Here is a 13,330-nt window from a genome sequence, read left to right as displayed (position 1 = left end):
CTTGTAGCGGCTCTCCAGCTTCTGCTGCAAGACTTCATCATCTGACCACTCCACAGCAAAGGATTTTGCTCCAGCTTCATGAACCCTCAAGGATTCTGTAAGTCAGGTACACTCCCGCTCCAATTGATGGCTTCATTCCTGAAGGGCTTGAGTGTGCAAAGCAATGCGATCAGTCAAAGACCTTAAAATTACTCAATCTGTGCGATAAAGCAAAGAAAACACACCTGGAAGCTCCGAAACACATCGACAGCTCTCTGGAACTCTGACTCAGACAGAAGGCTGAGTACTGGACTTTGAGTACTCTTCGCAAGATGAGGAGCTGCACCCAAAGCAGTACCTAAAAAGATTATCATCAGTCACCTGAATACTATGAATACAATACCAGGACTATGGATACATACCTGGAGCAGTTGATTCTTTGGATTTTTCCACATTTACTACAGCCAGAGCTCCGCCAGTAGACGTCGACAAAGAAGCATTTCCAGAACCCGAAGCAGCAGAGGGGACCTCCACCGAGCGAAACACTTCTTGAAGCATAGACATGGTAGCTCCAAGGCGACCAGCGTGAACTCCGGATACTTCCTCGACAATAATATCCTCCAAGGGAGCAAAAAGAGTAGTCGGGGGATACGACTCTACTCCTGCCTCCACAGGGATAGTCTCCTCCGTATCCCTACATCAGAGTACAAAGTCATTACACGACTTCAAGACAACTTAAAGATACACACCAAGGACAAACAAACTCACCAAGTTGAGTGTGGCAGCAACCGCACACATTTCTTCTCGGCAATAGGCGGCCGAGTACTCACCGCCACAGGAATAGTTGTTGGCGCTGTCTTCTCACCAAGGCCTAGGAAACACAAAGTCAAGACTACAATACAATTCAAACTAACAAAACTAGTCGCGAAAGAAAACTTACCACTAGCAATCACATTGGACAACAAAGAACCAGTAGCAACTACTGGCGACATTTCCTTCGCAACACCCGCTACTCCGGCAGGCAATCCCAGGACTGCCTGGTCAACAACCGACAGCACGGCAGCCGACGGAGCCTGTGCGGTCAGCTCGGGGGCTACTTCAGCATCCGCTGGCGGCACCTCCTCTTGCACCTTCTCAACAGACGCAATACCGATGCCCGGGTCGGTCATGACTACTTCTCCAAAAGCAGCCTCATCATCAGCACGTGCCGCATCGCCAGCCTTTTGAATAAGACAAAGTAATCACAAGATTGCAAGTTCAAATCCATCAGCTACAAGTGAGTACATGGCTACATACCTTGGCACCCTGAGACTTCTCAGGAGTTGAAGCAGACTTAGCAGTAGACATCTTGCGGACTACTCTGCGTTTCTTCACAGGAGGAGAGGGCTCGTCCTCTAACTCCTCAACAATAGTTTCTTCTTCTTCTGACTGCGCCAAGTAGCTGGCAAGAACTCGGGACTACAAAAAACAAGTCGATATTCAAAACAAATATCACAAAAGTCAAAAAAGTACAAGTTAAGTCCTATGTACTCACTCCCCGAGTGAGCCCGTTTCTGAAGCGGCTGAACCCTTCTCTTGAGAAAACTGGCCGCCACGTTAATCCCAATGAGATCGAGTGCTTTCAACTCAGTAATCTGCTACAGAAAATGGTCGAGCTCTGGGGTATTTTCAGGTTCGCTCACCCAATTCTCTGCATGCTTCGGCGCGTGACCAGTAACCACCGGCAAGCGAGGATTATGGTTCCCAATATAGAACCACCTTTTCTTCCACTTCCCATGGGAGTCAGTCAAATTGTACTCAATATACGCGCCCGAGTTCCTAAGTTGGAACCCGGCGCCTCCAAAGACCTCCGTCCTAAGTGCACTAGGCTGAGGTTTACAGCGAAACAACTTCCTAAACAGCTCAAGGCTCGGAGGAACTCCCAAGTAAACTTCACAGAGGTGTACGAAAATTGACATACGCAGTACACCATTGGGGTTCAAGTGAACAAGTTTAAGCTTATGGTACTCGAGGATACCTCTGAAGAAGTCGGAGGTGGGCACTGCCAACCCCCTCTCCACAAAGTGTGCAAGCATCACCGTATCGTTGGGGTGTTCCTCGAACTGCCACGCATTTGCAAAAGCAGGGCGCCACTCGAGCACCTCCTTCGTCTGCAGAAGCTTGGTGTCGACTAGCGCCTGCACGACCTCCTCCTTCATCACCGAATGCTGCCATGTGGCTCCAGGCGGTGGTGGCGCAATCTGGTTTGTCGGCCCTACCTTCGGCGCCGGCAGCACCAATTCCTTCCCCTTCTTGGACTTCACCTTGCCCGCCGCTGGAGCCTTGCCCTGGACCTTCTCGGGTTTCTTCCCATCTTCTTAGTGCGCATCCGCCGGATTCACTCACAGCAAAATGCACTCAACCTCGAATCTCTCTCGGAGAAGCAGCAACGGCGGCAGTGGCGCTAGAGAATCACGGCGGAGGAAAACAAGAACGGCCAGGTGGGAGAAGAAGAGGAACAGATCTGCTACAATGGGGCGTAAACCTAACCGAAAGGGGGCCCTCCAGTTATATCTCTGCCACCTCCGGATTCCAAGCGTCAGTTATGCAACGGATGGATTTTAAGCAGATTAATTGCCTTAAACACCCAACGGCTACTCTTTTCAACGGGTTTTTGACCACTTCAACGACAAAAATCGCCTAAGTACTCGGGGGCTGCGGGTACCATACCCGATGGTCAGAATTTTCTTTTTCAGATTTCCGAGTGTAAAATAGTCAAAAAGCAGGATTGACCCTAAGCCTGACTCTTCGACTCAACCCAAGTCTTGGGGGCTACTCCATATGGAGTGCGATTGTCATCGTACTACCATATAAAAATTCTCGGAACAGAAGCAACTCAAAGGGATAAGAAGAGTACCTTCCAGCCACGCGACAGTACTTGAGCACTTTAGACACTGCAACCTCTACGACAAACAGCTCGGATAGTGCCCACAGTACTCGAGACTGTGGCGCACGACTACAAAGTACTCGGGGGCTTATCAGGCATGCACCTCAGGCCCACGAGTAGACCTTGGACAGCCCACTAAGGGATGTGCTCGGATATGATCAGGACAAGGGATAGGCGTATCCTACTCGGACTAGTTAAGTATGTGTATGGAAAACTACTCGGGCCGTACCGAGTAGAACTCTGTAATAGTACTCGACTAGGACTCGGACTTGTAACCCTGTCCTCCCGTGCATATAAGGGCGGGCAGGGACCCCCCCCTCAAGCAAGAACAACTCCAGTTCATCCAAGATCAATACGAACAAACACACAGGACATAGGGTATTACGCGATCTAGCGGCCCGAACCTGTCTAAATCGTGTTCCTTGCGTCACCATTGAATCCTTGATTATCGACAATCCTTACTGCATAAAAGACCACCTAGGGTACCCCCTAGGTGGGTTGCCGGTCTAAAACACCAACAAACACATCGAATGTGCTAGATTGCACAGTCGTTTGAAATCACCTCACGGAGCCTCTGCCCTTAACCGATCAGACTGGTCTAGGAAGCTCTAGTAAGCCGCTCAGACCTGTTTGCACATGAGTGACATGAAAACATAGAATCACCATCCCAGGAGGGACCCATCAGGGATGTTGCGCCTAGGTTTGATATGAGATTGGCAGGCCACTCAGAACTTTCTCAAAAGGGGTTGGAAAATATTAGGATTGGAAGTAAAAAAGTAAAGCATTTGATCGATTGGATAAACTCTCACTCGGCCGTCGCCCTTTATCTATACCTATTATTAAAGCAAGCAACGTCTCTACTAGCAATTTTCGTCCGTCGCCCTAATTTTGAAAATAAAACCCTGATGTTTCGTGAAATCAACCCGCAGTCCAATTCTGAGTATAGGGGGGGCTCGGTTGGAAAAAATAGAAAAGTGAGGGGGTTTAAGGGCAAAGAGCTCAGCTCCCTCATTCCCCTCCCTCCAACTGTCATGGTCATTTTACAAAAAAGCCCCTCAAGTTTTTGGTAATGAAGCCGCAGTCCATATTCTGAAGAGAGGGGGGCTCGGGTGGGAAAAAGAGGGAAGGGAGGGGGTTAAGGGGAAAAGGCTTCTCCTTTCTCCACAACAGAGTGGCGCAGGAGGGGATTAGGCGCGGGCAGAGGCCGGAGCGGAGCGCCTTGCTGCTACCCCGTGCGGCCTCGGCAGCGAGGCTAGCCGGGCGCTTGGCGACGGCGTGCGGCTGCGTGCACTCGTCGTCTCGACCCTTTTGGATGCGGGCCGCGGCGGTAGCGGTGGATCGGAGCAGGAGGCGGCGGCGGTACTGCGCGTGGACGAGGGTCTTGGTGTCGATGGGGCGGAGGAGGCCCGACTGGTCCTCCTGCTGCGCCTCCCACGAGCGGTCGTCCGTGAGAACAAGATCCCTGCGGAGCGCGCGGAATCAGTGGCGCAATTCAGGGGACGATCGGACGGCGGCGAGGAAGGCGCGGCAGGTGAGGGCTGATCTCAAGGATGAGGTCATCCCCGAGGTTGCGGATGGGGCACCACAATGGCTGGCCTTAAGGTACAACTCATATTTCATTAGTTGTTCATTGAGTGTTTACCATGACCTGTACATTTTCTCCTCCTTTCTTATCACACCATCGCTATTCTCTGTAGGCATTAGGCTACGAGTTTGACAATGATGAGTTTCATGCAAATGTTCATGGTACCTTGCCATATCACAATATGAGGCCCGACCCTATTTTGAGGACCCTCCTACTTTCAATTCCACAGAGAAAAATAGTATGAGAAGCACCGGTTTTTCTGTTTTGTTGATGTACTCACAAATGACATGCTTGAAAAAATGATTAACAGAGCATTTTTACCAACCTAATTTTGGTTGTTGCAGGTATTCACAAACTCTGACAAAGCACATGCGGAGGAGACTCTGCACAGGCTGGGTTTACAAGGTTGCTTTGATGGTATGATATGCTTTGAGACACTGAATCCTTGCAATGGTTTGATATGCTCAGTCCCAGAATTGCATGCTGTTCAAGGATGAAACATCTGCCAACTTGGTTGATCTGAATGAATCAAATGGGTTCAGACCCAAATCACCCATCCTCTGCAAGCCCTCCAAGCCATGAAAGCTGCAATTCGAATTGCAAATGTTGATCCTAAGAAGACAGTAAGAATTCTCCTCTCCGAAACATGACCAAGTACACGTTCAAACAAGCAAGGAATGCCCCGGTGGAAATTTACCTTCTTTATATTTTTCAAATATTTTTTTGACGATAGCACTCGGAACATAGCTTCAGGAAAGGCTGCAGGCTTCCATACTGTGATTGTAAGACGTCGTACATAGCCCAGATTCCACATTAACCATCATCCTGTTCAAAGGAAAAACTTAATTTACAAAACTTTCTGAATTTTGCAGGTTGGCAGGTCGACACTCGTTCCCGGGGCTGACCATGCTCTGGAGAGCATTCATAACATCAAGGAAGCTTTGCCCGAGATATGGGATGGTCAAGATAGGTCTGAATCTGATGTTGTTCTTACTTCCAGCTCTGTTGGGACTGCGGTGGTTGCTTGAATGCGTCACCGTGTGGGTTATCCATCCTATAATGCCACGTGTGGCTACTTGGTGTGATTTTGGATAGTGGATGCAGAAGATGTATCCTAGCTTCACTGGTGAAGAATTTGCTGTCATAGTTCCAACTATTAATGGAACTGTAACAGTTGGAGCACTGTGAGCATATGCAGTAATTCTGCAGATGTTACTCGCATTATCGGTGTACCATTCTCTATGTACCGTGTTTTTACCTCAGAATAAAGTGATTGCTCTAATACAAAACTTCAGAAGTTTGTAAGATATTTAGATGAGTCTTGCATCTTTAGATGACAGCCCTTTACAAACATATTTTTCAAAGAAAGGTCCTTTAGGTAGGTAATAAGGGCATTGAAATAAATATAAAGTTTCAATGCAGTCCTTCTCATCGGATTATATTCAACACACAAGACATTATCTGAAAAAAAGGTACAAAATGATGTGCAACAATCAAATTTGTGGTTCATAACCATAATTTATAAGTCCATACATTAATTGATTAATTTGCAAACGTCTAAATAGATATTACTCTTAGAACTCTCAACTACAGCCATTTCATCAAAAGGTACATATTAAGTCATATCAAAATATGATTAGCTACATATAGACCATATTATATAGTATAGTAATATATTGATGTAGTTTTCATGTACCCGTAGCAACGCACGGGCATATTTGCTAGTATTTATAATATAAGGTGGGAAGATCTTGCTCCACAAGAAAATCCTTTTACGAATCTTAATCTACAAGGATTCCTCAATTCTATTCGGATTAAGGTTAAACCGGTCAAACCGGTTTGAATTGCCATACCGGCTACAAGACCCACATCGATCAAACCGCATCGATAAATCGGTTTGACCGGTCAACCTCATTGATAAATCGGTCAACAAATTTCAACGCATTAGATAGTTATTCGTAGAAAATGTCATTTTGCGGGGTGAGAGAGGTTTGCTGCTTGTCTTAAAAAAATAGTCTCAAGCATACGTGATTTAATTTCAAAATTGTCATGATAAAAACAGAAAAAATCGTATTTTCCCGTTGGGCAAAAAGACCCTCCATGGCTCCAACCCATGGACAACCAACATCTTCTTTGATAGAATATAAATCGTAGAGTCACAGTTAACAACAATATAACAAAATGTTGATATAAACAGAAATAGTTGCATCTTTGGGTGATCGTGTTTTTTATTGTACTTTTTAAAACTGGTAATTGTTTGAAATGAATATTTCTAAAACAAAATTGGTTGGAGTAATAAAGAGTACTCCTCAAACGACGAGGACCGTCGTTCGCCTAACGGAACAGACAACAGTCGGGGGTGTGGTGCGGGCGGGGCGGTCGCGGCGAGATGGAGACCAAAACCTCCTCCTCGTCCGGAGGCGGCGGTGCCGCCGCCGGCACCGAGCAGCGGCGCGCAGGGCTCGTGGAGGTGCAAGCGGCGGCGGCGGCGCTGCGGCGATCGGAGGTGTTCCACGTCGTCAAGGAGCTCGTCGGCTTCGTCCTCTACATGCACCACCAGATCCCCTCGTAATCCCCAATCTATCCCCTATTTCTCTTGTTCAGTGCTGGGATTTTGTAGGATCTATGGCGGATATAGCGGATTCCACTGTGAATTCATTGCTCCGGGTCTAATCGAGCGAGTTGCCGCAGTTCAGACTGCTTTTTCGGTGCATATCTGGTCGCGTGGGCTTCGGATTTGGTCGATTCGGATTGGATTGAACCTACCCATATGGCTGCTAGAGCAACCTTCGTGCCAGTGGATATAACTAGGGTTGGGATTAGCTTAATTTTGCGATGGATCGCGCTAATGTTTATGCTATGGAGCAATTTTACTGTGTGCAGAATGGCAACTAAGTAAGGGTTTTGGATCCACTGGCTGTAGTGGATTCAGTCAATACATGGATTCGAACTGCCTCAGCAAATCTCTGACAACTTTATGTGATTTGTTGGGCAAAAGGGATTTAGTTTCCTCATTTAGCCAGTCGGTTCTATATAATTTTGTGACTAGTCTTCATTTCAGATGTACTATTAATTTTTGCATCCTCTATTAGATGAATGTTTCTTGATATTGTCTTTGTCCTGGCTGCTGAGGTATTTTATTTTGAACCTGCTTATGGATCTATGATTGCTTCCTAGTTCCTACTGTCAGTTTTTGGTTTGTGTGAATATTTTTAGCTATTATCATTACAATCATTTGTGTTGTTTCTTGTCTTTTGGTCCTGAGCCTAAACTGTCTTCATTTAGTTCTGTTTGGATAAATATTGAATTCATGCCCCATGGAGATAGTTTGTAGTTTCTTAATACTGTAGTATGAGTTTTATTCTTTCTCTGTTTTTCATGCTCAACGAGTTTCACAGTGTGTTCATATGCAGGCTAAGATTTCCTGTAATGATAACAAGAAAAGCATGGTCCAAATAGTTATAGACTACTTTCTTTGTTACGTAAGTTCTTGATGAAGCATATACCTCTCACACCATTGAGTAGCGTCAACAATCAACAACCTGTAACAACAATGTACGAATAGCACACTCAAGGAAAAACAATGTACTTGCGGAGCTTGAAGTTCTGATACATATTGCTGGATTAGTCTTTGATTTGTCTTTGCGTTTGTACTATCCAAACACATGACACATGTTCCCTACATCTGTACGCCCATCCATTAGGAGTTCTTGTTTGATGGGAGCACTGTCCCAACAATTTGACAAGCAATTGAACTCATTATTCAGATTTTGTACTCCAAAGCACTATTTGTCTGGGGCTACCATGTTGATCACAAAGGAAACCTTGTTTTGCATAGGTGCAGGAGGTCTCATGATAGAACGTTGTTGAGTGTTCCTTAATATATCCATGCATAACAATTGAAGAACATAGTAGTGTTTTTTTAGTAAACAAGGGTAGGATGGTTGTGTACTGTGCTGTGTAATTATCAAATGAATTTGGATATATCTTAAATTTCTTCATTTTCAGGGTTTTGCAGAGTCTTGAAGATGAGTTCGCAAGTTTAAAGGAGGAAATGGTAAGTTCAGCATCCAGTAAATACCTTCCTACTGCCTTCTATTTTGGCAAGGAACCAATTTATGAATTATGGCTATTTCTAGACAGAAATGACATTACAACCAGCTGAGCTCAAACCATCTGATCAGAGAAAGTACAACACACGAAAACGGGAGGTTAGACGTCGAATAAAGAAGCACGAGAAATTGATGAAAGGCATCTCTATCTTACTATGTGCTCTTCAGCAAGCACTTGATGAAGTTTCTAGCATTGAAGGAGTTGTCCTGATCCTTGGAGGAAGCCTTGTACGGCCCCTATTTGTGTATGACATTACAATTTCTCATGGTACGTTTGATTCAGGAAGTGCCAAAGATCATGCTCTAACCAAGTTAGCTCAATCTGTTTCTCGGAAGGTGAGCTACTATTGCACCAACATTTTCCCCTAAATCTAGAATGACTCTATTTCTTTATGATTTATTCCTGGTTAAGCATTGAAGTACTATCCACTTAAGATCTCACCGTTTGTATATTATCCATGGTGAAATTCAAAACATGATACCTTTTTGTTTCTAGTTGAACAACAATGTTGCATTGTCATCTTCATGTCGGATTACCAGTTTGCTGTTTGGCAAATGGCAAAGTAGTAGAACCTTTTCATGTTTATTGCCACATTCCCAGGCACGAATATCTGCACTTTATCACGGGTTCTTATACTGTCAGCATCTATTTTGAATTTGTCCTCTTTGAATGATAACACAATTGCATATTTCTAGGCTATCCGTGCTCTTGTGTCATGTGGAGCAGGGAGTTTGTCCTACACAGGTATTCTGTCATTTCTTTACTTCTACACATATTTGGCTGAGATCACAATCCACTTTTAACTTACGGCATTTACTTGTATTCTCTTCAAGGGCCTAGCAAGTTATTTTTGCTGGTACGATGTCCCAGTACATTGAACTTACCACTGGATTTCCTGCCAAAGCGTGATTTTCGGTACAGCAAGAAGGTATAGTTCTTTTGTCAAGGTTAATTTACGTAACTCATTCTGTTTATCATCCTTTCTTTGGAACATAACAATTTCCCAAGATCAACTCCCTGAACCTAGACTTTTCACCTCAGGTTGTACCTCTTCAAATGCATATAAAGTGCAGTAAAGCAGACTGTCAAGGGAATAACCAGCACCGAATGTCAATTGCTGATGCCCCATGTTCCACTTCAGAATCTTTTCTTTCTGATTCTATCTGGTAATTTTTTGTGTGATGTCATCTTACCATTGATTCAGTTGTGGGATTCTGCTGCAATTTTCATCCCTTATACAGTGTTGAATGTAATGTCTTCTCATAGTGCATCAGGCTGTTCACGGGTAATATAGAGTCTTTTCAAAGCTGCATTGTGAAACTGCACATTTCTGTCACGGATAAACAGTGTTTTGCTATCAAATTCTTTGATTCTGCATCTATATGGGCATCGATGCTTGCATAGTAACTTCTAGTTTTTTGATGGTTCTGGATGAGGAAAACCACGTTGAATAACTTTAAGATGTTGCACAATATTGGTCCTATACCTATGTTCTAGCTACTATAAACTTGTTTGCCCTGACTATGGTCGATCCTTTTAATTAATGCATGTTGTTTCTTACAGGTTTCAGTGCAAGCATACAATAAGAGGTTTACCAGGCAAGGCGTCACTAGAAGGGTGATATGGCTTCAAGATGTCAAAGTAAACCAAACTTGCCTTTGTTGTTGTAGTGAGTGATATGATATATGCATGTACAGTAGAGGATGCTCATCACTTGATGACTTGACGAAGCAGGCCGTGATCAAGTAGACTAGTGAACTCCCCGTGTAAGGGATCCTTTGCACTTGCACGCTTACGAATATAATAGCCCGATGTTCGGTCGGAGCACATCGTGAGAATGCTCAGATAGTAGTTATACTCGGTAGCATTTCAGAAGAATTATCATCGGTTTAAAGGTTCTCGGCATGAGAATATCTATTATATATCTCAACGTTTTGTCGTACTGATATCAGATAATTTGGATCAGTTGCACGATTTTCCACCTTTTCCTATGCGGCAGTTAGGGGTGTTTGGGAACACCGTGCTAAAACCTGTCACATTGGATGTTTGATACTAATTATGAGTATTAAATATAGTTTAATTACAAAACTAATTGCACATATGGAGTCTAATTCGCGAGACGAATCTATTAAGTCTAATTAGTCCATGATTTGACAATGTGGTGCTACAGTAACCATTTGCTAATGATGGATTAATTAGCCTTAATGGATTCGTCTCGTGATTTAGCCTAGGGGTTGTGCAATTAGTTTTGTAATTAGACTATATTTAATACTTCTAATTAGCATCCGAACATCCGATGTGACGGGGGCTAAATTTAGCCCCTCCTCCCAAACATCTTAGGGCCTATTTAGTTCCCAACTTGGGAGTACCAAAGTTGGGATTTTGTCATAAATGCGTAACTGTAGAATTTTATTTGTATTTGTGAATTATTGTCCAAACATTGACTAATTAGGCTCAAAAGATTTGTCTCGCAAAGTACAACAAAACTGTGCAATTACTTTTTGATTTCGTCTACATTTAGTACTCCATGCATGTACCGTAAGTTTGATGTGATGGGGAATCTTCTTTTTTATAGTGCCAAAGTTGGAAATTTGGAAGTAACTAAACAAGGCCTTAGTTTGCTGAGAAAATGCTGATAGTTGGACCCCACACTGGGCATGGAGTGACAAAGATCTCGTGGCATTGGTTCCTGGTGAATTTTTTTTATTTTTAACCTTTTTTTTATTTTTAAAAATAACCTCACCTGGGCTTTATTTGCGCGGCGTAACCCTTTTGGCCGCGCCAGACCGCCTGGCGTGGCAGGAACACGCTGCCGTGCCGCATGCACTGGCGCGGCGAGTCGCGGCGCCAGGTGGGCACTGACGTGGGTGGGCGTTCGCCGCGCCAGCTCGCCTGGTGCGGCAGCGTTGACGCGCCAGCCCGCCTGGCGCGGTAGGGCCACCACTAATTCCGTGCGCCGGCTCCCTTCCTCCTCCTTCCCTCCTTTCTTCCTCCTCCAGACACACCAGCGCCTTGTTGCGCCGGCCCCCACCGCCCCACCCCCAAATCGACCCAAAATCCGACGATTTGGGTGGGGAAAAGTAGTGGAAATCGATCCCTGCTTCGTATGGAAGGTATTCCCCTACTTTTTCTCGTGTTTTACCGTTGCATTTGGTAGATTGGAGGATGTTTAGGTGACTTAGAGTTAGGTTAGTGATTTGAATTTTGAATGAAATGCAATGGTGTTTTGTGTTAGATGATACGTAGTTCATACGCAATTAAGTCTCTGCCCGCGATATTGACGTGTAGAACTTGTTGAATGCTTCGATTTAGGTATATATTCATTCAATTGTGTTGTTTACATGACATGTATTTTTTTTATATCTTCAATTAATTAGTCTCATATTTTTGTTCCTTAATATAGTTGCTATAGTTGATATGTTTCAGTGTTTGTATTTTGTAGATCGAGTGTTTACATTTTATCAAAATGATGTATATAGCTCGTATGGATTACGTGTGTAAAGTTTATTTGTGTATTAAATTTGTTGCACTTGATGTCCAGGTGAGATGACGTCGTTTGGTTGTGAATACAAACGGCGTAGGTGGTATGTGCGTTATGTGGGCGAGTCCAATGGTGTTGGTCCCGTACCTCCTGCCCTTCCGGTACCTCTTTGTAGATGTGGCGCGCAAGCAGAGGTGAAACAATCAAGGCATCCAAAGACAGCCGGAAGAGCCTTCTATGTATGCAAGTGGACTTTTGATCCAATGTCTGCCGCACCTTGTGATTTCTTTCAGTGGATCGATGGACCCGACAAATATGATCCTAGGATCCGCCTATTCCCATATCATAGCACAGAGCTTAAACCATACCATCAGTTTAGGCGTTGGGTTCCTCCTCCACCAAACCCACCTAGGATGACCGAGGAGGAGAAGCAGGAGGCTGCTTGTAGGCGTGTGAGGGATCCTCCCATGTGCAAGTGTGGTGTTCCTGCTAAGCTTATGCGTCCTAACTTAGGGGATCCACCTAAGTATACTCCATTCTTTCGATGCTCCCTAAAGACTCATGTAAGTATATTACGAGAATATTAGTATGTCGTTTAGCTAGCAGTTATAATTTTGCAGTATATTGTTCATAATTTTTCTTGATGTTATTGCTTGGAAGTTGGAGCAGCGTTTTGTAGTTACTTTACGTATGAGTAGTTCACGTGACGGTTTTTTTGCAGGATGGGTGGCCGTTGTGTGATTTCAATAAGTATATATACGGCCCAATAGCAATGTGGCCAACGGAGGAGCAAGTGCGGGAGTTCGAAAGTGGAAAGGCACCATGGCCATGTGTGTCCTCTCCTAGTGATAGATGCAAGTGTGGTATATTAGCAACAGAAGGTGTGGTGCCTTCTGAACTTGGATATGGTTCGTTCTGTGGAAATGCACATGGCGATTACTGGGTTAGTAACTACTCGTCTCTTATGTGTTATGAAGGTTGGAACTTGTTTCAAATTTGTAAGAATATTGAATTGTTGTTGCAGGAGGGAAGGACATGTGATTGGGAAGATTTTTATGGTCGATATGATTTGTTATTAAAGTTGGGAAATACATCGGAACCATGGAAGTCAAGGAAACAACAAGAAATTAAAGAAAGGATTAGGAAGGAGTATGATGTGCCTATTTCTGACGACGACTTGCTTTGGGGGAAAATATATCAAGATATGGTGCATGAGACTGGAGTGGAACCTGAAGGACTTTATGCA

At 44.3% G+C, this 13,330-nt stretch overlaps 1 protein-coding gene and 1 pseudogene across 1 annotated transcript; both read left to right on the top strand.

Moving 5' to 3' along the window:
- The first annotated feature begins 4,295 nt into the window (after nt 1–4,295).
- LOC101762066 lies at nt 4,296–5,518 on the top strand (annotated as a pseudogene).
- Nucleotides 5,519–6,821: 1,303 nt separating this feature from the next.
- Nucleotides 6,822–10,568, top strand: LOC101772714. The gene is made up of 7 exons (XM_004968719.3): nt 6,822–7,058; nt 8,499–8,547; nt 8,630–8,938; nt 9,299–9,347; nt 9,437–9,531; nt 9,645–9,769; nt 10,167–10,568. The coding sequence occupies exons 1-7, from the start codon at nt 6,880–6,882 to the stop codon at nt 10,222–10,224; spliced, it is 864 nt and encodes a 287-aa protein (XP_004968776.1). The 5' UTR covers nt 6,822–6,879; the 3' UTR covers nt 10,225–10,568.
- The last annotated feature ends 2,762 nt before the right edge of the window (nt 10,569–13,330 follow it).

The sequence above is a fragment of the Setaria italica genome, chromosome V (assembly GCF_000263155.2).
Source record: "Setaria italica strain Yugu1 chromosome V, Setaria_italica_v2.0, whole genome shotgun sequence".
NCBI classification, from domain to species: Eukaryota; Viridiplantae; Streptophyta; class Magnoliopsida; order Poales; family Poaceae; genus Setaria; species Setaria italica.
This window is presented reverse-complemented; position numbering and strand designations above follow the sequence as displayed.